We start from the raw sequence: 24,299 nt of genomic DNA, 5'->3' as shown, positions 1-24,299 counted from the left end.
TATAAGAAGCAGTGCCTTAGTATACATGCACATGAAGATGGGAACAACAGATACTGGGGCCTACTTGAGGAAGGAGGGAGGGAGAAAGGTGGGGTTCGGAAAACTGTCTATCGGGTACTAGGCTTACCACCTGGGTGATGAAATTATTTGTACATCAAATCCTGGTGATATGCAATTTATCTATGTAACAAACCTGCACATGTACCCCTCGAACCTGAAATAAAAAATGAAGAAAAAAAGGAGCAATGCAATAACAATGCATATGCTTCATTCTCATTTTATTTTCTTCTCAGGAGACTTTTCTCTTCATTCTGCTTATTTATACTCTACCATAATTTCTTTTGAAATTTGATGCTTCTATCACACCAACAGCTGCAGGCCTTAAATTACAAGCTGATACAGCTTCAAATAATCTTACATTTGTAAGACATTTTAAAACCTTTCATGAATTCTCTGCACATTAGTACTTCTACTTTGGGAATTCAGCTAGACATAAAATTATAGGACAACTATCAATTTTAAACAAAAATAATATATTAAACAATAATGATATGAAATGTATTTTTGTATGAGTGTATGTCTGAAAAGTCAAAGTCTGAAACTGCTAACTCAATATTCTGATTGAAATGTCATGCATGTAAAGGTTACAATTGAGATACCTCTTCATCAATCGTAAATTGGTTTTGTTGCAATGAACTTTTCAGTGTTTTGGGAACTGCTTTGTAAAAATGTTAGTCAGGTGATGTGTTTGATCCCCACTCATATTTACAGATTCATTTAATACTATCCACACCTATGTTTAGTAGGGCAGAAGAATGACATAAAGAAGCCTTTGATTTTATCAGTTAGTTGAAATTATTAAAGCAAGACCTTCAGTTTGTAATGTAGGCAGCTTAAGTTTGTAACTCACACACACACATTTTGAAATGTTCTCAAAGGAATCATAATACTTTAAAGCTCCAAGAGACCTTAAAGAAATCTAGTCTAACAGTCATTTAGGTGTAAAATAATTTGTTCCAGATTACAAAGCTAGTAAGCCTATGGGTAGAAGTGACTTTGAAAGTCCTTAGGCCTAATTTGGTGCTTGGGTGCTCCACTGTAAACGTGCTCCAACCATGGTCCTACGAACCTATGGGGACCTTTCTGGCTTCCCCCTCATTCTCCCTCTGCTTCCATTTTTGACTACTGCAGTCATCAGCGCTGACCTTTCTTCCTGACATCCTCTCATCAAGCTCTTCCTTCAGTCTGGGCATGGATAACCCCGTTTCTGGCTTAAGTGGTTGGGTTCGGGGGATCACTTTCAGAACCAGTGAAAACAAGGAATTTCAGTAGTGATGTGGTCAGTTTTGGAGAAATCATTTCTATTTTGAGATGAAGTAAGAGGTGAGGTTATCTGTAGAGAGAGAATGTGGAAATAGGGGAATGAGAAAGTTCAACATTTGAAAATAACGGAGTATTTTAATGATTTGGGTTGTCAATTGACTAGTGAAACATATTAGGCCATGTCCAAGGCCCAAATGAAGTTATAAATATATGGATAGCAGTCTCATTTTAATAGTTCTCATGACTTTATAAGCTAACTGCAGTCATGGATTACTGTGACTAAATCCCTCAAAACTGCTCAGCCTTTCCTCCAATACAACATGCATTGTCTCCCCACAATTCCTCCAATACAACACCCACTGCTCTTTTGTCCATCTTTCCTTCCTCGGTTGATGATGCCATCCCCCAGAAGGTCACAGAAGACAGACTTAGGGCTCTCCCTCACTCACCAGTCTACCAGTCACTAACTTCAGTGGATTCCCTCTGCAGGACCTCCTGCTCTGCTTGCCTTCCCTCCTTGCTCCTGCCTGACTTGGAGATTCACCTTCTCTGGCATCACCTATTGCTATAGCCAAGTACCTACTTCCTCTGCTTCCAGGAACTGCCAGCCCCCATCCTACACACCTAGGGACTGCCAGAGGAATGATGAGAACAGGTAATTCTGTCCATATCACTCCTTGGCCTAAAGCCCTTCATCAAGCCTCCAGGTGCAGGACCAAGTTCTTGACCTGACACACATGCCTTCAGTGATGGGCCCTGTTCATCTCTTCTGTGCCTTGTCCTGGGGAGTTTGGAATCACAAAAGTGACAATGCCCTTGGGTGCCTGGCTATCTTTGACTAGGGTTACCTCCCATCTTTTTCTACTGATGAACTATAATTTAACTTTTAAAAGTCTGCTCACAGGCCGGGCGTGGTGGCTCATGCCTGTAATCCTAGCAATTTGGGAGGCCAAGGTGAGCAGATCACTTGAGGTCAGGAGTTCAAAACCAGCCTGGCCAACGTGATGAAACCCCACCTCTACTAAAAATACAGAAAAAAAAAATAGCCGGACATGGTGGCAGACATCTGTAATCCCAGCTACTTGGGAGGCTGAGGCAGGACAATCGCTTGAACCTGGGAGGTGGTAGTTGCAGTGAGCCGAGATCGCACCACTGCACTCCAGCCTGGGTGACAGAGCAAGACTCTGTCTCAAAAAAAAAAAAAAAAAAAGCCTGCTCACATGCCACTATCAGTTTTCTATACTTAAAAAAAAATGGACACATATTAATTGTATATATTTACTGGGTACAATGTGATACTTCAATACATGTATACATTAAGTAATGATCAAATCAGGATAATTTTTTATCCCGATTTATCCTGATTAGCATATCCATCACCTCAAACATTTATAATTTCTTTAAGGTGGGAACACACAAAATCCCCTCTTCTAGTTATTTTGAGATACACAATACCTTTGTGTTGACTATAGTCACCCTACTATGCAACAGGACACCAAACCTTTCTAATTCTAACTTTTTACCCACTGACCAAGCTCATCCCTTTCTTCCCCTTCCCCTCCCCATTCTCTGGTAATCATTGCTGTACTCTCAACTTCTAGGAGATCAAATTCTAAGGTTTTGCATATGAGTGAGAACATGCAGTATTTGTCTTTTCATGCTTGGCTTATTTTACTTAACATGATGTCCTTCAAGTTCATCCATGTTCTCAAAATGACAGGATTTCCTTCTTTTAAAAGGCCGAACAGTATTACACCATGCATATATACCACAGTTTCTTTATTCATTCATCTACTGTTAAAACACATAAGTTGATTCTATATCTTGGCTATTGTGAATAGTTCTAAAATAAACATGGGGATGCAGATGTTTCTTTGACATACAGATTTCATTTCCTTTGGATATATACCCAGTAGTGGCACCACAGAAAACCTCTAAACCACAAAGGTAAACAACAAGAGAGGAAGGAAGAAACAAAGAATCTACAAAACAGCCAGGAAACAATTAATAAAATAGCAGGAATAAGTCCTTACCTATCGACAATAACCTTCCATGTAAATAGGTTAAATTCCCCAACTAAAAGGTATAGTGTGGCTGAATGGATAAAAAGACCCAACCGTATGCTGCCCACAAGAGACTTATTGCACCTATAAGGACACACATAGACTACAAGCAAAGAGATAGAAAAAGATATGCCCTGCAAATGGAAACAATAAGTAAGCAGGGTTAGTTGTATCAGAAAAAATAAACATTAAGTCAAAAACTATAAAAAAAAGATAAAGATGGTCATTATATAATGATAAAGGAACATTTTCAGCAAGAAAATATAGCAATTATAAATATATATGCACCCAACAGTAAAGCACTCAAATATATAAAGCAAATATTAGATCTATATGTACTTTGAAACTTAACTGTAGTTACTTGTATTTTTGTTGTCATTACCTGTCTATGCTGTCCTCTCTACCAGACCATAAACTCTTTGTTCAATGTCTACATATAGTGAGCCTTCAATGAACTAAACTCAAGTTACACCAGCTTTATTAGTTTTTTTTTAAATGATATTAATTCCATTAAAAAACTTGAGCTATCATAGTATATGGCTGACATTATAGGAAGTATCCAGAAGAGGTCAGTATAACAGTAATAAAAGTATGGTTTTGGGGACAAATTAAATGTGAATGCAAATTAAATTATTTTGTAAGTAACAAACTTTAAAAGCTTTCAGAAATACTATGTCAATTATTTGCCTCTTTAATTAAAGTTACAATCTTCAAAATAGATGGCCATAGATCTTTCACATAAACAAAATGAGTAATCAAATGATTTTATGTTCAACTGAAAACTAAGAGTTTTCATCTGGATTGTAATTACTTGGATGATTCTCACTGATATTCTTTGATTATTTATCAATAGGAATCACACAGTGAACACATTTTAACTAATATAATTAATATTCCCTGTAAATTGTTATATCAATTAAATATTTGATCATTAGACTACTAAATGTATTTTTTTCATGGTACCTTTGGGGAATTGGAAGTCAATATTTATAAAAATTGAACTCAGTGTTCTAAAAGAAGATAGAGGGGAGAAATTCATATGTAATAAGTAAGAAATCATTGAGATGCTGGAGAAATTAGGTGTAAGAAAGGCTAAAAGAAAAAGAAAAGTCAGATTTCAGGAGAGAAAATAGAGTACTACCTAAAATTTCCATATTATGTTATACACTGGCTTCCATGAACTCATGACCTTGAATAATTTGTAAGCAACAGATATTGCAACTCCATCAAGTATAGATTTCTTGGGCAATGATTATTTGGGCAGAGAATGTAAGTGTGATGTGTGCATATCAGAATCACAGGAAATACGTTAAGAGTAATTATCAAAGTAGAATCTATGCATGGTAAAAAGGAAATCAATCAGAAAGGCTTAGAATAAAATCTCCTGCTTAGAATAAAATCTCTTCTTTTCCCCACTACACCTCTACCTCCATGTGTCTGAGGTCACTACTTAGATCTTCCTTTTCATACTTACCTCTTACCTTTAATTAGCCTCCTATTGCTATGCCTCAGTGTATTAACTCCAGACATGATCTATCCAGTTTGTTCACGCAGGTTTTCATCCTGCAGCACTTTCCTCCTTTCTCCTATGTAGTTCTATCACCTCTTTCAGCTCCTTCTGTGGTCAGCTTGGCAATTTCACAGTCTACTTACATATTTATTTCTTGTTTCAAAATTATAGAGAGTATATCCTGACCCTCGTGCTCTTTAACTGAGTGCACTGTTGCTGCGGCTGCTCCATCCTCCACCTGAGACCACGGTGCACGCCGCTCTCGTCTCCAGCCCTCTTTCAGTTTACCTGTACTTTTACATGGTCAAAGCTGATTCCATTCCATTCCATTTGAAAACCATAATGGCATCTCCTGTGATTTGACCAGCTTGATTAAAAAAATAAAAATGCAACAAACGGTGTTCACATTTTTATAATTATGTTTCCTTTCATAGACAAATACTGATTTTATAACCCCTGTGCCACTCAGTGTTTCTATTACCAGTTCCAAATGGAATCTACTTTTAAAACTATCCCTCCGAACATTTTAATTGCTTCATATTGACATTACGGCTTTTCCCACACAGCTTTTATTGTTGGAATTTCTGAATTCCTTTGTTTTTCTCTGTTACAAGAAGAAATTATGTGAAATATGTCTCTGACATTCTATCTTAGTTGTCTCCTGACTTTTATTTTTAATCTACTATATGGAATCGATTCCATTTTTTTTCCTTGAAATGTACTTGCCTTCATTTTCCATTATAAACAGTTTCTGTCATGGTTGGATCATGACTTTCTCGTGTGACTAACCTCCACCTCCCTTGTTTTTTAACTATCTTCCTTTTCGTTTCTTGTATTGTTTACCTCTATCACATCCTCAGGCTTCGGCCAAACTTGTAGTAATCATGACCATTGTACACAATCTCCTTTTTCTGCGGTATTGGTGTGATGCAGGCTCTCCCTCTTCCTGTCCCCATCTGCAGGTTGAGGCTCCCACAGCTGTGGCCTTGAGTAGGTGTCAGTGCTCTCTTGAGCTGGGCTAATTGTTCTCTGGACCTTCACTCATGTTCTTTCATTTACTCCCTTGCTTTGATGGAGTGCAACCTCAATAATTATTCAGAAAGGAGGGTTGGGAAGCAGATTGTCTGAGACTTTTGGTGTCTGAAAATTTATCTATTCTGCTCTCAAATTGGTTAATAATTTATTTCATTTAGCATAGAATTCTGGATTGAAATAGTTCCTACTGAACTTTGAAGTCCTTGCTGCACTGACATCTATCATTAAGAGTTCCTGCAGAGACGTAATTCTGTCCTAATTTTCACTTCTAGTTTACACTGAGTAAGATATATTACTGTTTAAAGGTATCTGTGCCTATCTTTTGGTAAAATTAATATTATTCCCAATTTATTTCCTTTTACATTCATCTGACATTTTATATATCTGATGTGATCAAAGAGAAGACAGCATGCAGTTATAAAATTTAAATGTATTTGTTCTTATTGCAAACTAGTTATTATCAAGTAAGAATACTAAAGTTATATTACATGAATGTTCCTAAATTTCTTTACCTTGACCAGAAATTTCTGATGACGGGTTAGAAAGTGGATGATGGTAGGAATTATTAAAATAATAATAGATGACATAAAGTAAATTTGGAGGAAAATAGCAGAACTGAACAGAGAACATCAGAAGTCTGGATATAGAGAAATAGAGCGATCTGTGCCCAGGAACTTTGAAAGTATGTTGGCCATTGAAAATATTTGGAAATCTTCATTTGTGTAAGAAACACTCCTTCTCTGAGATGATTTCTTCCATTATAGTAACATTCCTGGACTCTCTTCAATTTTTCTTCCCAAGAAAAGTGGATTTATGCACCTCATCTGTGAGCTGGAGTAAGAAAGCAGGCCTGCATGTGTGACTCCTCCTCCTTCTTTAGGGACCTGGCTTCATGTCTGCAGAGAGGACACTTTTTGCATGGATCTTTGATGCTGAGAGTTTAAGATGCAGTCTTCCCTTTGGAGACCCATGATTTCCCAGCGCTACCTGGTGGGTGAGTGGGTAGATCCTTGCCCAGAATGTAACATTAGGAGTCCACCACTGCTGCACATCTAGGATATATTCTCTAACAGCTCCATTTATAAAATAACTGACAGAGCTTCACTGGCCTCATTCTTTTGTCTGTTTTTCAATTGGTTCAGAAAGTGGGCGGTAAATAGAGATATGATTTTTCTCAATCTTCTCAAACTCAAAAAATATTAATATCAGCATTTGACAACCACATATCTTTGTTGAGAATCTACTACGTAGTAGGGGCTATTCTGTATCAACATGTGTCCTTCTTTAACCCTTTTCTCCCACTTCCTCCTTTCTTGCAGGACTGGTGTCCCCCTAAGCACCTTCATCCTACTCCTGGCCTTCAGCATAGGCTAATCTGTGACTGTTCCTTGTCTATAACCTGTTCATCCATCACTTGATACTAAGTTTGATGGCAGAGACTGAGTCTTGATACCTACATTTCCTTAGTCTCTAGATACTCATTAATTATTTGCTAAATTAATGAAATGATCAGTAAACCATTAACTTTAAACCATAAACTTTCTATGCTTAAGTAGCTTTCTTTCCCACTGAGGAGGCAGATAGCTACATACTCAATAATATGGTTAGCAATACAATTTAGACATGAACTAAGGGCTGTGGAAGCAAATAAAGGAATACTTTAATGTATTTGGAAGAGACCTAGTGGTAGTTGATTCTCCAACAGCACAAATCATTATTACTAATTATTTTAAATTTTCTAATATTTGTATATATTTTAAATATGCACACTATAGTAATATTTGAATACAACTTATAAATGTATAAAGGTCAACACATATTGAGATATGTCAGTCACTTTCCTAAGTGTTATGTTTTTTATTAATTCATGAACAAACTTGGAGATTGCCAACCTAAACCTTAAAACAAACCAACTTTCTTCTTTGAAAAGAAGAAAAAGAGAAAAGAGAAAACCACATATTCTTAGAGCTTATCCGGACATCTCCCTCAAAGGCTCCCTGGAATACAGACATGAAATCACGCAATATTGCAATTGCAACATTGCAAATGCCTCAGGGAATAAAAGTATGGGTAAGGAGAGGTTAATCCAGGAGTAAGAGGTAGTGGAGATGACTTGTGATCAGACATTCAAGTCCAAAGGCAATCTTCCCACTACAGGCAACCTGACTCCTTTCAATTATACGGTATGGGTCTCAACCCTGGCCTCCCTGATTTTGAATCGCATCCTCAGTGTTGATGACTTTGGCTCAGCCTCTTAGATCAGAGGTTCCCAACCCCCAGGCCATGAACCGATACTGGTACATGGCCTGTTAGGAACCGGGCTGCACAGCAGGAGATGAGTGGCTGGTGAGTGAGCATTAATGCCTGAGCTCTGCTTCCTGTCAGATCAGTGGAGGCATGAGATTCTCATAGGAGTGTGAACCCTATTGTGAACTACTCATGAGAGGGATCTAGGTGGCATCCATCTTATGAGATTCTAATGCCTGATGATCTTATCTGGAACAGTTACATCCTGAAACCATCCCCTATGTCCTCCATCTATGGAAAAACTGTCTTTCACAAAACTGGTCTCTGGTGCCAAAAAGGCTGGGGACTGCTGCCTTAGATCCCAAAAAGTCAGATGCAGATTCCTTATAGCCTCCTTGGTTTGACAGCTTGGCTGATATCCTGTACTGTGATTCTGATTAACATTACATGGCATTAGTTTCAAAATCTTCTGTTCTCTATCTTTCCTTAGAGATAACAAAAATCTCAGGCTTTGAAGTCAGCTGAGCTTTAAATTTACTTCCTTAACAGCAGTGTAATGTTAAGTAAGTTATCTTCTTCAATGGTCAATGTTCTCCTATTAATGTTGGGAATAATACTATCTCCCATTTAAGATTAATTAAATAATTAAATAAGATAATGTACAAAAGGTGTCTGACATGTAGTAAAATACATGTTAAATGGTTAGCTATTATAATTATTCCTTAATGCTGAGTGAATTTATCAAAAAGAAATAAGATACATGACTTACAGATTATGATACATGTAGCCTTTATGATAAAAGTATCTTGGTTTACCTAATGATATGCCTGATATGATAAAGACATTTTGACTTAATGGTGTATCTTACCATTTATGTGCTCAATTAGTAATTAACTGTCATAGGCAGACCATAGCATAGCACTTTTATACAATCAAGCCAAATTATATTATTTTCTTTATAGTTTAGCTTTCAAATCGACATCATGGGTCAACAACTTCCTCTGCTATGATGCATGCAGGTCATTAGGCTTGACCACACACAGGGGCACGGTCATAGGCTGAAAGGCAGAGAAGCTAGACTCCCATGCAGCTGCACTTGTCTTGCTCCTGACACTACCTCTCTCAGGTTACTTCTGAGGGTCACTGCGCTCCTCACCTCTCATCCTCATGCCAGCTACTTAGAAGTCTTTACCATCCTGTTCCCTCAAGAAATCTTTGTCCTCTGAAAATGTGTGCCTGGATACCAGAGGCACCATAACAGACATGCTGTGTCATGAGGTCACAAAGGTGGTGGCAAGACAATTAACGTTGAGGCTGGGGGAAAAGACACCAGAAGAAGGAGGCAATAACAGGAAGAGGAGAAGCAGCAATTCAGGTGGCTTTAGCTCCTTGTGTTTGAAGACTCATAGGCAGGGACATTTCATGGACACATAGACAAGCTCACGTCTTTATCATCCCTCCTTCTACTCAAACTTTCTTTGCATTGATTCTCTGCCATATGTGCCAGTTGGCTCCAGCAAACATCTTACATCATTTAATTTAAATCATTTCAATTAATGTGTGTATACTACCCTTACTAAGCTAATGATCACAAAGTCCATTTGTTTTCATAGGAAAGGAGGATTCCAATTAAAGGAAGAAATGAAGGGTTTGGCCCTAAGTACATTAAATATATCACCCAGCCCAGTTCCTTAACATGAAAGAAATAAAGCTGTTTGATGCCAAGAATTAGATTCTGTGGGATTTCATGTGACTCAGGACAGGCCAGGCCAATCAGATATTCTCTTGTTCACAGAGATTATTTTAGAAGGATTAAATCCAAGCCAATTAGGCTTAATTAGAGCAAATTCCACTACTTTTATTTCTGCCACTAGAAAGACACACTTTCTTTTTCGCTTGCCCTGAATTGGATAGTGCTTGAAGCCTGGATTTGTCAGCAGCCACACAAGCCAGCCAACGCAGCAGAGAACAGGGCTGAGGACAGAGAAAAACTGATGGCCATGCTTAGGCCATGGATCAAGGCATGCCCAAGCCAGCCCCAATCTTGTGCTTCTCTGTTATGCCAGTCAATAAATTGCCTTTGTTGTTCAAAACTGTATAGTTGGTGTTTGATCATTTGCAACACGAAGAATCCAATACAAGTTTGAGGCAAACCAATGCAATAATCTAAAGAAGTTGCGTGTGTGTGTGTGTGTGTGTGTGTGTGTATGAGAGACAGAGAGAGAGAGAGAGAGAGATGGAGTCTCTCTCTGTTGCTGGGCTGGAGTGCAGTGGCAAGATCTCGGCTCACTGCAACCTCTGCCTCCCTGGTTCAAGCAATTCTCCTGCCTCAGCCTACTGAGTAGCTGGGACTACAGGCATGCACCACTATGCCCAACTAATTTTTGTATTTTTAGTAGAGACGGGGTTTCACCATGTTGGCCAGAATGGTCTCGATCTCTTGACCTCGTGATCCACCCGCCTCGGCCTCCCAAAGTGCTGGGATTACAGGCGTGAGCCACCGCGCCGGCTACCTTTTTTTTTTTTCCACAGGGTGATGGTGGTGTTAGTTCCTGACAAATGGAAGAATGAGGGAGAATGCAACCAGAAGTAGAAAGAAGTATTTAAAAATGAGGAGAGAAGGTGGACACAAATTTGAATGACTCCCTGCCATTAGTCATGCAAACCGAACTTACAGGTTATGGAAATCCACATCATCAGTGTTGGCTCACATGAATGAGGAGGACTGTTCAGTGTTCTCCTGTGCTCTGGGTGGGAAGGGGGTCAAAAATGAGGGTAGAGAAAGATTACTAGGTTTTGCAAGAGAGGACTAGTGGGAAAACTTCAGATGACAGTTCTAAGTTTAAAAAATATATTTATATATATATAAATTAGTAAACCTTATGGATGAGTTCTTGACTTTCTGATATACTGTATCTCAACAAATCTAAGAATGATGATTATAAGAATACCATTAATTTTGTGCTATTAAGAAAGGAAATTCCAATGCAAATTAAACCATATTACTGAATGTAATATGCCTCACAATTTCAGAGCTATTAAATGTGAGAAAAATGGGCATCTTAGATTTGGTGAAATATGATAATAACACAATGGAGTGCATATTAATAGCAGATGCCTATCAATCATGCCTTATTTAGATAATTGTTATCAATGATTATCTCTGTCATATATGTGAGCAGGCTTTTGCTAATTTTAAAAAATGTTTGTCTGCTAGAATAGATGACAAATGTAGTTCTTGTTGAAGACAGAAAAGTAATAGATTTTTAAGTAACTGCATGGAAATGTCCATTATTGTATACAGAGGTTACAGTGATGCAATTAATTACCAACTGTCCTCAAGCCTGTACTGAGAAGCTGCGTTATGTACTGAGTTAGCTGTATGGCAAAGGCACGAGCACCCTGCTGGGGCTACTACTGCTGTCTTTGGTCCAACAGGCACCAACTAGGTGCCAAACACTGTTCCAGGGCTGAGGATACCACCATGAACAGGACAAAAGAGGTCTCTTGTTCTAGAGACTTCTTAGAGCTTATATTATAGTTTAGGGAAAACAGCCAGTATGTATGAAAATTTCTCATATTTAAATATGAAAAACAAGACAATTTTCTATAGTGACAAATTAAGGGAATAAATAGGATCACTAGGAGCATATTTTAAATATAATGGTAAAGAAGGTTTTTCTGGCACATCAAGTTAAAAAGCTTCTGCACAGCAAAGGAAACAATCAACGAAGTGAAAAAACCCGTCACGAAATGTGAGAAAATATTTGCAAACTACCCATCTGACAAGGGATTAATAACCAGAATATCTAGGGAGCTCAAACAACTCTATAGGAAAAAATATAATAATCCAATTTAAAAAATGGGCAAGGGAGCGAGGCGCAGTGACTCATGCCTGTAATCTCAGCACTTTGGGAGATCGAGGCACACGGATCATCTGAGGTCAAGAGTTCAAGACCAGACTGGCCAACAAACATGGTGAAACCTCGTCTCTACTAAAAATACAAAAAGTTAGTATGGTGTGATGGCACGCGCCTGTAATCCCAGCTACTCAGAAGGCTGAAGCAGGAGAATCATTTGAACCCAGGAGGCAGAGATTGCAGTGAGCTGAGATGTTACCACTGTACTCCAGCCTGGGTGCCGGAGCAAGACTCTGTCTCAAAAAGAAAAAAAAAAAGGGCAAAAGATTGGAATATATATTTCTCAAAAGAAGACATACAAATAGCAAACAGCATATGAAAAGGTGCTTAACATCATTGATCATCAGAGGAATGCAAATAAAAACTACAACAAGATACTGTCTCACCCCAGCTAAAATGGCTTACATCCAAAAGACAGGCAATAACAAATGCTGGCGAGGACGTGGAGAAAAAAGAACCCTTGTGCACTGTTGGTGGGAATGTAAATTAGTACAACCACTATGGACAACAGTTTGGAGAAAAAGACTAAAAATAGAGCTACTATGAGATTCAGCAATCCCACCGCTGGGTATATACCCCTAAGAAAGGAAATCAGTCTATTGAAGAGGTATCTGCACTCCCATGTTTGTTGTAGCACTGTTAACAATAGCCACGATTTGGAAGCAACCTATATTCATCAACAGATTAATGGAAATGTGCCACAAAGAAAATGTGGCACATGTACACAATGGAGTACTATTCAGCCATAAAAAAGAATGAGATCTTGTCATCTGCAACAACATGGATGGAACAGGAGAATATTATGTTAAGTGAAATAAGCCGGGCACAAAAAGACAAATATTGTATGTTCTCACTTATTTGCGGCATCTAAAAATCAAAACAATTGAACTCATGGAGACAGAGAGTAGAAGGATGGTTACCAAAGGCTGGGAAGGGTAGTGAAAGTAGGGGCAGGGGTTAGGATAACCGGTTAAAAAATAGAAAGAATAAGACCTAGTGTTTGATAGCACAACAGGATGACTATAGTCAATAATAATTTAATTTTACACTTTAAAATAAAAAGAGTATAATTGGATTGTTTGTAACACAAGGGATAAATGCCTGAGGGATGGATACCCCATTCTCTATGATGTGATTCTCTCACATGGCATGCCTGTATCAAAATATCTCATGTACCTCATAAATATATACACCTACTATGTACCTACAAACATTACAAATAAAAAAGGTTTTTCTGTGATGACACATGAGCTAACACTGAATAATGAGATTGAACCAATCATGAAAAGTGCAGAGCAGACCTCCCATTTCCCCTCTGGCACACAAGAAACTCAGGAGTTGCCACTCCATCCTAACCACAAGTAAAAAACTGAACAAACAGAAAAGTCCCCAACTTTTCTTAGACCCAGAAGAGGAATAAGGTCATAGTGCAGACTGCTATGGCAAATTTGAGAGACAGACAGACAAATACAGGGAATTACAACTTACTGGAACAGAGGCTGGGCATGGTGGCTCAGGCCTGTAATCCCAGCATTTTGGGAGGCTGGGGCGGGCAGATCACGAGGTCAAGAGATTGAGACCATCCTGGCCAACATGGTGAAACCTCATCTCTACTAAAAATACAAAATTTAGCTGGGCTTGGTGGCGTGTGCCTGTAGTCCCAGCTACTCGGGAGACTGAGGCAGGAGAACCACTTGAACTCGGGAGGCGGATGTTGCAGTGAGCCGAGACTCTGCCTCAAAAAACAAACAAACAAACAAACAAAACTCTCGGTAAACTAGAAATAGAGGAGAATTGATAAAGAATTTGTACAAAAACCTTCAACTAACATCATATTTAATGTTGAGAAATGAAAAGCTTTTACACCAAGACCAGGGACAAGGCAAGGAAGTTCCCTCTCACCGTTCCTTCTCAACATTGTGCTGGAAGTCCTAGGTAATGCAATAGGACAGGAAAAGGAAATAAAAGGCACATAGATTAGAAAGGAAGAACTAAAACCGTGTTCACAAATGACAAGATTGCCTATTTGGAAAATCAGAAACAACAGAAAACAAAACTGCTAGAACTAATGAGCAATTACAGCAGGGTTGCAAGATACAAAGTTTATATATAAAAATTGACTGCTTTAATAAATGCCAGCAATGAACAAGTAGAATTTGAAACAGGCTGGGCACGGTGGCTCATTCCTGTAAGCCCAGCACTTTGGGAAGCCAAGGCAGGTGGATCACCTGAGGTCAGGAGTTTGAGACCACCCTGACCAATTTGGTGAAACCCCGTCTCTACTAAAAAAATACAAAAATTAGCTGGGCGTGGTGGCAAGCGCCTGTAATCCTACCTACTTAGGAGGCTGAGGCAGCAGAATCGCTTGAACCCGGGAGGTGGAGGTTGCAGTGAACACACACAGTGCCACTGCACTCCAGCCAGGGCAACAGAGTGAGACTCTGTCTCAAAAAAAAAAAAAAAAGTTTGCCTCCTACTGAAATGAATATTTTAGAATGGGGAGTCTCTTAATTTTTGCATTAAAAAATTCACTGTTCATCTCCTCCCCATGGTTTTGTTCTTTTTTATCCATCCCAACATTTGTAGTTCAAAACTTAGTCCAGGAAATCTCAGGCATATATTATTTGCCTTATCTCATATATAACATAATTATGGACTTGAGAATAATGCTGCAATATTCATTTTGTTTATCCTCTTTCATTGTTCAAAAACAGCCTGAAAACACTCTTTACCCAAATGTTTTAACATTATGATGAAATAATTTTATTAACATTTCCTACAAATATGAAATTAAAATAGGCCCCCAAACAAGATGAATTCAAATAGTTCATTGCTAGGCTGATAATAATTTTTCTATTTTCTGTTTCTAATAAACTAGTCATAAGTGTAGCTGCCATCTCTCTCAGAAAGTCCTTCTTTGACATAACCCTCAAATAAATATCTAATCTTGAGCTTATGCTCAAGGGAAAGTGCAGGAGAAGGTGCAGTGGGAGGGGAGGGCCACAGGAGAGGGAGAGGGCTGAGTAGGTGAAGGAGAAAATGGGAAGGGAAAGGGTGTGGAGCAGGCTGCCCTGAAGAGGGAAGGGTACATGCTGGCCCAGATGGAGGGTGTCACTGGAGAGGGCAGGAGCAAATCAGCTCCCACCTGAGTGCCACCAGAGTAGCAGGGAGGTCATCTGCTGTGAGTGGTAGGGAGCAGGGCTGGCAGGAGGCCGGAGGAGAGCAGTGGAGTTATGGAATTGCTTCTAAAGGGAGTAGGAGACGGACTGTGTCAAGCTTAAGTAATGGGACAGCAGAGTGGCACCTCTCCTGTCTCTTGCATCCTTTCTTGCCGAATGATCTCTGCACAGGCCAGTTCCTATTTCCCTTCTGCCATAACGGAAGCTTCCTGAGCCCTCACCAGAAGCAGATGCTGGTGCCATGCTTCCTGTACAGCCTGCAGAACCATGAGCCAAAGGAAACCTCTTTTCTTTATAAATGACCTGGCCTCAGATATTCCTTTATTCCTCTGCAGTTTAACTACCTTAATGAATTACAGCCTCTCTGGGCCCAGTTTCCTTCCGTGTTAAATGGGGTCCTAATTGCAGAGTGTGTATGAAAGTGATATGAAATGAAACACCTAAAGTGACTCTTAAAGTAGGAGTTCCATCAACACAATAAACAGAGCATCTTTCTTTTCAGAGCAAGTGCTCGAAGACAGAGGTAATGGTACAATGATATTACATGTACCTGTGATAATTAAACTATCTGGAGAATAATCTATTGCATATTTTTGGCAAGTAATTTTGGATTAAGGGGAGTTATAAACAAATAATGCATATTTTTGGCAAGTAATTTTGGATTAAGGGGAGTTATAAACAAACTGAGTCAACAATCTTAAAGAGAAAAGACAGGAAAACAAAAACCTGGTTACCAATTGAGGCGACTGGTCAGGACAGCAGGGCCTACCAGGAGAGAAGAGAAAAAGAATGCAACCAGAACTTAATATGCAGGGGGCATTTGCAACTACAATTTCTGTACATCACCATGCCTTTAAAATGCAAGGCGACCCCAAGTGTAACACAATCCATGGAATTTCATGCAAATAATTCAATGATTTTCATAAACATTCCTTATAAAAGTATAACTTTATTACTTAGTTTTAGCCTTTTTATATCTGGTTGCTAGTTAGTCCTTTGTCTTCAATTCAATATGATTTTAGTTAAATTTTTCATATTTAAAAATTTTCCCTTTTCTTATTCAGGTAACTTACTATATCTTAGTTTTGAAAAAGAGTTTAGCAACAAATATTGAATAAAGTCTACTAGACAAAAAACAGTGTATTTTTACAAATTGATATCTGATTAATGTTACTTGTCCAGTTCAGCTTTCATTATTTAATTACTAATGTAGCTATACTTTGATATAATGGAATGACTCAAGGTTTTGTACCTGAAGCAACCAAGCCCACATCCATGCTGGGATTTAATTTAGGTGATCCCACTCAGGGGTCCAGAACTGGGTCCCCTCTTCAAACCAAGTCTGAATTAGGTATTAACCTAATTGAAATCGAGTCCAAATTAGGTATTAGGTCCAGACATTTTTCTAGACAGCAGATCTGTAACTATTACCAGATTCTCAAAGGGCCCCAGGACCTTAAATTACCTTGGAAAGCATCATTTTACCCTTTTCTTACTTTTCCTGCTGTTTCCTATTCCAGCATAAATATTTCCCTCATATGTAACAAAATGAAATGTGAAAATGCATGTTGCTAAGGTAGTTAATTTTATTTCCTAATTTTGAAGATGTCATGTTCAGAAATGTATATGCTAATTTACTTTAACCAGGGATCCCCGTATAGAAAACATTGTATTGTTACCACTGTCAACACACAACCAATTTTTTTACTTCACATTTAACTACAGAAAACCTAAGAAAATTGGCATTCAAAAAATACAAGGCACCATCACTTAAGTATGAATTATTGTACCACTATTATCATGTCCATATAAATCATTTTCCTACAATTTTAGAATAAGAAAGAAAATTATCTTTATCTTTTTTAGTTAACTATAACCATGTCCCTAGATACTTATGTATTTTACCCACAGTACAATAAGGTCTCTTGTAGGACACAGTCTTATTTTTTAAATTATTTATTTATTTATTATTTATTTATTTATTTTTGAGACGGAGTCTTACTCTATCGCCCAGGCTGGAGTGCATTGGTGCGACCTCAGCTCACTGCAACTTCGCCACCCAGGTTCAAGTAATTCTCCTGCCTCAGCCTCCCGAGAAGCTGGGACTACAGGCGTGTGCCACCACACCCAGATAATTTTTGTATTTTTAGCAGAGATCGGGTTTCACCATGATGCCCAGGCTCGTTTTTAAGAGACGGAGTCGTGCTCTGTTGCCCAGGCTGAAGTGCAGTGGCCTGATCTCAGCTCACTGCAAGCTCCGCCTCCCGGGTTCACGCCATTCTCCTGCCTCAGCCTCCGGAGTAGCTGGGACTACAGGCGCCTGCCACCACGCCCGGCTAATTTTTAAAAAAATATTTTTAGTAGACACGGGGTTTCACCGTGTTAGCCAGGAGCCAGGATGGTCCCCATCTCCTGACCTCGTGATCCGCCCACCTCGGCCTCCCAAAGGTCTGGGATTACAGGCGTGAGCCACCGCGCCCGCCCAGGACACAGTCTTAAGCAGTAAACATCAAGTGAGGGTCTGACAAATAAGAAAAAACCATTCCTAAGATAACATAATGATGCTGATTAAAATGTAATAGTGTGTGTATATATGTGTATACATATTTAAATAAAAATGATTTTAAATATTACCAACCCACAATTTATAAAATGTTACTTTTAAAATGGAGTATTATTATCCTGGTTATCTCTGAGAGGTGTTTTAGTAGTTTTAAAATGTAAATAAATTATTTGTACAATGTGAAAGTTTATTGATTTTATAGTCTGTTATGTAGACTAGCTAGGCTATGTAGCTCTGTTCATTTGAATTTATTAAATGAGCTATTTATCACTACCTTTTTTCTGAGATTTAAGAAAGATTGACAGAGTACAGTCGTGGCACATGTGAGGCCACGGTGTTAAGTGTACCATACACGTTAATTATTTACGTGTAACATCCACTAAATATTGTGTCTGTCCGATTCAGCAAAAACATGAAAGGTGAAAAGAACAGAGGACTTAAGTACAATATTTGAAGATATAACTGCTGTATAACTTTAAAAGTTTACTGTAAGATATTTTAACACATGTGGATGGATGCCTGCTTGCTAGTCAATTTGGAAGCATATTGTCATGAAAGGAAGTTTTAATACCAGAGACACTGAACCTGTTAGCAAAAGATTACATCAACAAAAACGAAGATTTTAGCTTATGTGTACTTTTGGAATAGAATTGTGCAATCTCTTCTTTACAGCTTCTTTACAGTCTGTTCATATCAAAGGAAGAAAAGCTTGGGAAGACCCATATTACACTGAAAAATGTAGATACGATTCCATTGCTTTATTAGCACCAATTTACCTGTGTTAAGGAACAGCCAGGAGTATTAGTACATGAATAGTATGGATATACATGGAGCGCCAGCATTACAAAATCCGCCTGTACGATATTATCACTGGATGAGTAGATGTTTCACAGATCAACTGGCTGGTGCTGTGCTCACATTCAGAAACATCAGAATACTCAGTAATGATGTAAGAACAAGCAACTTGCTAACGCTGATGTAACCAAGTGACAGCACGCAAATATGTAAATATTAATTAGTGGTACTTAATGGAGGTAATGAGTATAAGGGTGGTGAGGATCATCAAGTTATTATGTAATCCCATCGAAGACGACAGAGCCCCGCTGCTGCGCTTCAGTTCCCCTCTAAAACCCCCAAGTAAACCCTACGCAACTTTGCACTTGGTGCAGACACTCCGCTTACTCAGTGTTACAGACTCCCCAGCAAGCAACCCAGGGCAATGTTTTTGGCAAAATCATTTGCAGAGAACCAATTCACTCTGATTCTCTCACACCACACACACGCACACAAGAAGTTATTAAGTCTCATTGCAGAATGAGGATCAGTTAGTGAAGTCTTTGGGCAAAGAAAAGCCAACTGTCTAAATTACATTTTACTCTTGTCCCTGAGCCTCCACAACGGGGCAGGGGAAGGAAAGTGCTGTCTGGGGCAGAGAAGGCGAGGAGAAAGAGGGCACGGGTGGTGATGGAGTCCTAGGAGGAAGGCTGGAACCGGCATAGGGACGTCTAACAACAGAGGGGTTAGTTTAGGAGGTTGGAGGAGAAGGAAGGGACCCAGGAATCGGGGGAACTGAAGGCGAAGTGGCGGGCCGTGGCTATTCTCTTTACCTGCTGTACTTCTTGGAGTCCCGGGGCGCAAACAGCCGCTGCATTTCCCTTCATTCCAGACGGGATGACACCACAGTCTTCTCCCCAGACAGCGCGGGCCTCTGCTCCCTCCTTCCTCAGCGACCGCAGCGACGACTCTGCTCCAGGGCGGGGGAGCAGCTTCCCGAGCCGCGGGCGCCCACTTCCCCGCCCGGACTCCGGGCGGTGCTGGCCGGGGCGCGCGGGGAGGCGGGGACCAGGGGCCCCCCAGGAACTAGCCTGGGCTGCTGCACCGCTGCCAGGGCCGTCCTGCGCCTAGCCGAGCCCAGGGCGCCGCCGGCTGGACGCCCGTCAACTCCCACTGCGCCCGGCCCCCGAGCGCGCCGGGCTGGATCCGGCGCGCCCCTCCGCCCCAGGCGCCGCCAAGTCCCAGCACTGTGCGCCCCTCCAGATGTCCGAAAGCGCCTCTCCAGGGCAGCCTATGTCCCTCTGTGTCCTTCCCGCGACGGGCCGGGCCCACCACTCCACACCTCCCGGGTCCCTCCATGTCCATCACCGTGTGCCTCTCCAGCATCCCCCCTCCCCTCCAAGTTCCAACATAGCACTCCTTCACATATTCCCCGCGTCGCTTCAGAGGTTCCTCCAGCCACTGCCCCGCCCCTCCACTTTTCCAGTTTCTCCAGTTCTTTCGAGGCGCGCCCCTCCAGCACGTCCCCACCCCTCCACTCCCTCCCCGCGTCCCTGCACTCCCTCCCTGCACCCCTGCACTCCCACTCCGAGCCCCTCTGTGGCCAAACACCGCGCCTTTCCAAGCGCTCCTCCTTCGCGCCGCCCCAAGATTCCCCTCCATACCCTGCACTCCTTCCGCACCCACCCACGCACCCCTGCGCGCCTCCACCCGGCGGCCTCTCCACCCTCAGACTCGCCACCGCGATCCAGCGCGCGGGGCACTGGGCAGGGATATTTCTCGCTCCCACCCGAGTCCTTCGCTGCAGACGCTGGGTGCCTTCTTTCCAACCCAACTACTCCCGCTAAACGCATCTTGGGCTTGGAGCGCGGGACCACAATCTTTACACTTCTGGCCCTGGTCCTTTACTGTCAGAAAGGGTCAGCACCTGAGGAGATTTAGATAGTCCCTCTGGAGGGAGTGGTTCCATTTGCGAGCCTTTAAAAGTCTTGCCACCCAGCCTGTCGCCCGCAAACCCCTTGGGTTTATCACAGTTTACTCACTCTCGCGCAATGCTAGTTCTCCGTCCACCGCTAGGAGGCACCCCGAAGGGTTTGCTGTGGTGAAAACAACGCCGCATGCAGTTTATGCTGCACTTTAGTTAGCTCTTGGAGGCGAGCTGGGAAATAGTGACTGCTGATCCATGACAAAGAAGCCGCTTTTTACTATGTTCTATTTTCAAGGCCTGAAGAAGTTCTCTGTAGCACATAGTAGTCTGGAGTTGGTTCCTGCCGGTGGGTTCGTGGTCTCAGGAATAAAGCCGGGACCTTCGCGGTGAGTGTCACAGCGCTTTTAGATGGCACGGACCAAAGAGTTGGCGGTACCAAGGTTTATTGTGAAGACCAAAACAACAAACGTTTCACACTGTGAAAGGAGACTCCAACCAGCGTAGGGGGCAGCTTTTATTCCCTTATTGTCTCTCCCTCCCCTGCCCCGCCGCCATGTTGCCTTTCTGTCCTATCAGAGTGCCCTTTTTTCAATCCTCCGCATGATTGGCTACTTTTAGAATCCTACTGATTGGTGCGTTTTACAGAGCGCCGATTGTTGTGTTTTACAGAGCGCTGCTTGGTGTGTTTTACAGAGGGCTGATTGGTGTGTTTTACAATCCTCTTGTAAGAGAGGAAAGTTCCTCAAGTCCCCACTTCACCCAGGAAGTCCAGCTGGGCTCACCTCTCAATACAGTTTTCTAATTAGTGCTTGTGAATTTCACTCACTTATTTATTCATTGACATTCTCCGTACACATGCATCACGGGGGAGCATCTTGGTTTTACCAGCTTTGTGTGAATGGTATGGGTATCCGAAGATGTTTGGTGAGTGTGCTAAGGAGGTAAACTTTCAAATATATTCCCAAAAGGATCATGCTGGAGTATTTTATGATTTTTTACAATAAAAATCTGGTACCATATTTGGGACCAAGTAGAAACATAAAGATGTTGGACCGTTTTAAAATGTTTTTAAAGTAACAGAATGGATAACTGCAAGGCAGAAATGTTTACAACTTCTAGATTACACTTTTTAAAAGCAAACTTTTGCAAAGGTAGAAATTGAAACGAGAAAAGCCAATTTTCCAGAAGTGTCCAGTGCAATACTTCTCTACTTCTCTCTCTTATAGTTGATAGACAGTGATAATCATTTTCTAAAAATATCCCCCTCAAGGAGCAAAGGATAAACAAGATGGATATAGAGATATATTATTAAGGGTATATTAATAATTTCCTACATATTTCACAGGCAGCAAATGACAGATATTGTGAATTATTACTCTAAAAATGTCCGTACTAATCAGTAAAGGTTGCAGTTTAATATTTCTGCCAAAGAATTCAAAAGTTATTAATGTGTTTTAATTGCCAAAACTAATCTGATCTCAGAGCCAGAACTTCTCCTTTGTTGGCTTAGAAATAAATTATTGGCAACAGTTTGTGCTGGTGATGACGATCGCAGTGGGGATCTAGAGAACTTATGAGTCCCGTGATAGAAAGCTAAATATATCCGAAGTGGTGTATGAAAACAACCAGGGGTGTGGGCAAGGGATACCATCTCCAGACTGGACTGAACATCTTACCAGTAATAAGAATTTTGAGCAACTCAATACATGTATGTTTATTTATAAGTTATATGCGTTTATGAATTTATTGTATATTTTCTGTGAATGCCAATATATTGTTTATATTGTAAAACAGAAAGATAAATTTTAAAAGGATATATGAAAGTACATATAAATAAGAAAAGCAAGGAGGCTGAGGCAGGAGAATCGCTTGAACCCGGGAGGTGGAAGTTGCAGTGAGGCGAGATGGTGCAACTGCACTTCAGCCTGCGCAATGGAGGGAGACTCCATCTCAGGGAAAAAAGAAAAAAAAAATCAAAGAAAAGCACTGGAATGGTGACATGCAGATCTCTGTAGATCCTCTCCCCGATGAAACAACTCTACCTGATCAAACTATTTTTATTTTATTTTGAAATTTATTTTTAGCTGTAATGAACTTTATTTTTTAAAATTCTGATGATGTAATTTTTTTTTTTTTTTTTTTTTTTTTTTTTTTTTTTTTTTTTTGAGACGGAGTCTCACTCTGTCGCCCAGGCTGGAGTGCAGTGGCGCGATTGGCTCACTGCAAGCTCTGCCTCCTGGGTTCACGCCATTCTCCTGCCGCAGCCTCTGATGATGTAATTTTTAAATTTCAATAGTTATGTGGATGAATTGTAGAGTGGTGAAGTCTGAGGTTTTAGTGCACCCATCACCAAGCCGTATACATTGTACACAATATGTAGTTTTTTATCCCTTGCCCATTTTCTGGCTTCTGAGTCTCCAATGTCCATTCTACCACTCTGCATGCCTTTGTGCACCCATAGCTTAGCTCCCACTTATGAGTGAGAACATACGGTATTTGCTTTTTCATTCCTGAGTGATTTCACTTAAAATAATGGCCTACAGCTCCATCCAAGTTGTTGCAAAAGACATTTTATTCTTTTTTATGGATGAGTAGTATTCCATGGCATATATGTACCACATTTTCTTTATCCACTCATCAGTTGATGGGTACTTATGTTAGTTCCAGATCTTTGCAATTGTGAATTGTGCTGCAATGAGCATATGCGTGCAAGTGTCTCTTTGATATGGTGACTTCTTTTCCTTTGGAGTAGATACCTAGTAATGGGATTGCTGGATTGAATGGTAGATCTACTTTTAGTTCTTTGAGAAATCACCATACTGTTTTCCAAAGAGGTTATAATAATTTACATTCCCACCAGCAGCGTATAAGCGTTCCCTTTTCACTACATCCACACCAACATCTGTTGCTTTTTGACGCTTTAGTAATACCTACACTGGCTGTGGTAAGGTGGTATTTCATTGTGGTTGTAATTTGCAATTCCCTGATGATTAGTGATGTTGAGCATTTTTTCGTGTTTTTGGCCATTTGTACATTTTTCTTTTGAGAAATGTCTATTCATGTCATTTTCCCACTTTTACATGGGTGTTTTTTTTTGTTTTTTTTTTTTTTGTTTTTTTTTTTAGACGGGAGTCTCGCTCTTTCGCCCAGGCTGGAGTGCAGTGGCACTATTTCGGCTCACTGCAAGCTCCGCCTCCCGGGTTCACGCCATTCTCCAGCCTCAGCCTCACGAGTAGCTGGGACTACAGGTGCCCGCCACCGCCCCCGGCTAATTTTTTGTATTTTTAGCAGAGACGGGGTTTCACCATGTTAGCCAGGATGATCTCGATCTCCTGACCTCGTGATCTGCCCGCCTCGGCCTCCCAAAGTGCTGGGATTACAGGCGTGAGCCACCACGCCTGGCCTTTTTTTTTCCTTTTTGATTAGTTTCGGTTCCTCATAGATTCTGGACTAATATCCTTTGTCAGATGCATAATTTGCAAATATTTTCTCCCACTTTGTGAGTTGTGTGTTTACTCTGATGATTATTTCTTTTGTGGTGCAGAACCTTTTTACTTTAATTAGGCCCATGTATTTATTTTTGGTTTTGCTGCATTTGCTTTTAGGGTATTAGTCATAAATTCTCTCCCTAGACCCATGTCCAGAAGAGTTTTTTCCTAAGTTTTCTTCTAGAATTGTAATGGTTTCAGGTCTTAGATTTAAGTCTTTGATCCACCTTGAGTTGATTTTTGTAGTTGGTGAAAGAGATCCAGTTTCAT

At 40.5% G+C, this 24,299-nt stretch overlaps 1 protein-coding gene across 2 annotated transcripts in view; it reads right to left on the bottom strand.

Moving 5' to 3' along the window:
- Positions 1-21,115, bottom strand: part of SGCG (sarcoglycan gamma) — a 166,236-nt gene extending 145,121 nt beyond the window's left edge. Inside the window, exon 1 of one of the 2 annotated variants that reach the window (XM_009426723.4) lies at positions 20,657-21,115. Coding sequence is in view for 1 of the 2 variants with exons in the window: in XM_009426721.4 (XP_009424996.3) it covers positions 19,448-19,501 (54 nt within the window). In the remaining variant the exon portion in view is untranslated. Of the gene's footprint in view, positions 1-19,447; positions 19,650-20,656 lie in introns of those variants that run through there. The other variant, XM_009426721.4, reaches the window with a different exon arrangement.
- Positions 21,116-24,299: the final 3,184 nt, after the last annotated feature.

Source organism: Pan troglodytes, chromosome 14, assembly GCF_028858775.2.
Source record: "Pan troglodytes isolate AG18354 chromosome 14, NHGRI_mPanTro3-v2.0_pri, whole genome shotgun sequence".
NCBI lineage: Eukaryota > Metazoa > Chordata > Mammalia > Primates > Hominidae > Pan > Pan troglodytes.
This window is presented reverse-complemented; position numbering and strand designations above follow the sequence as displayed.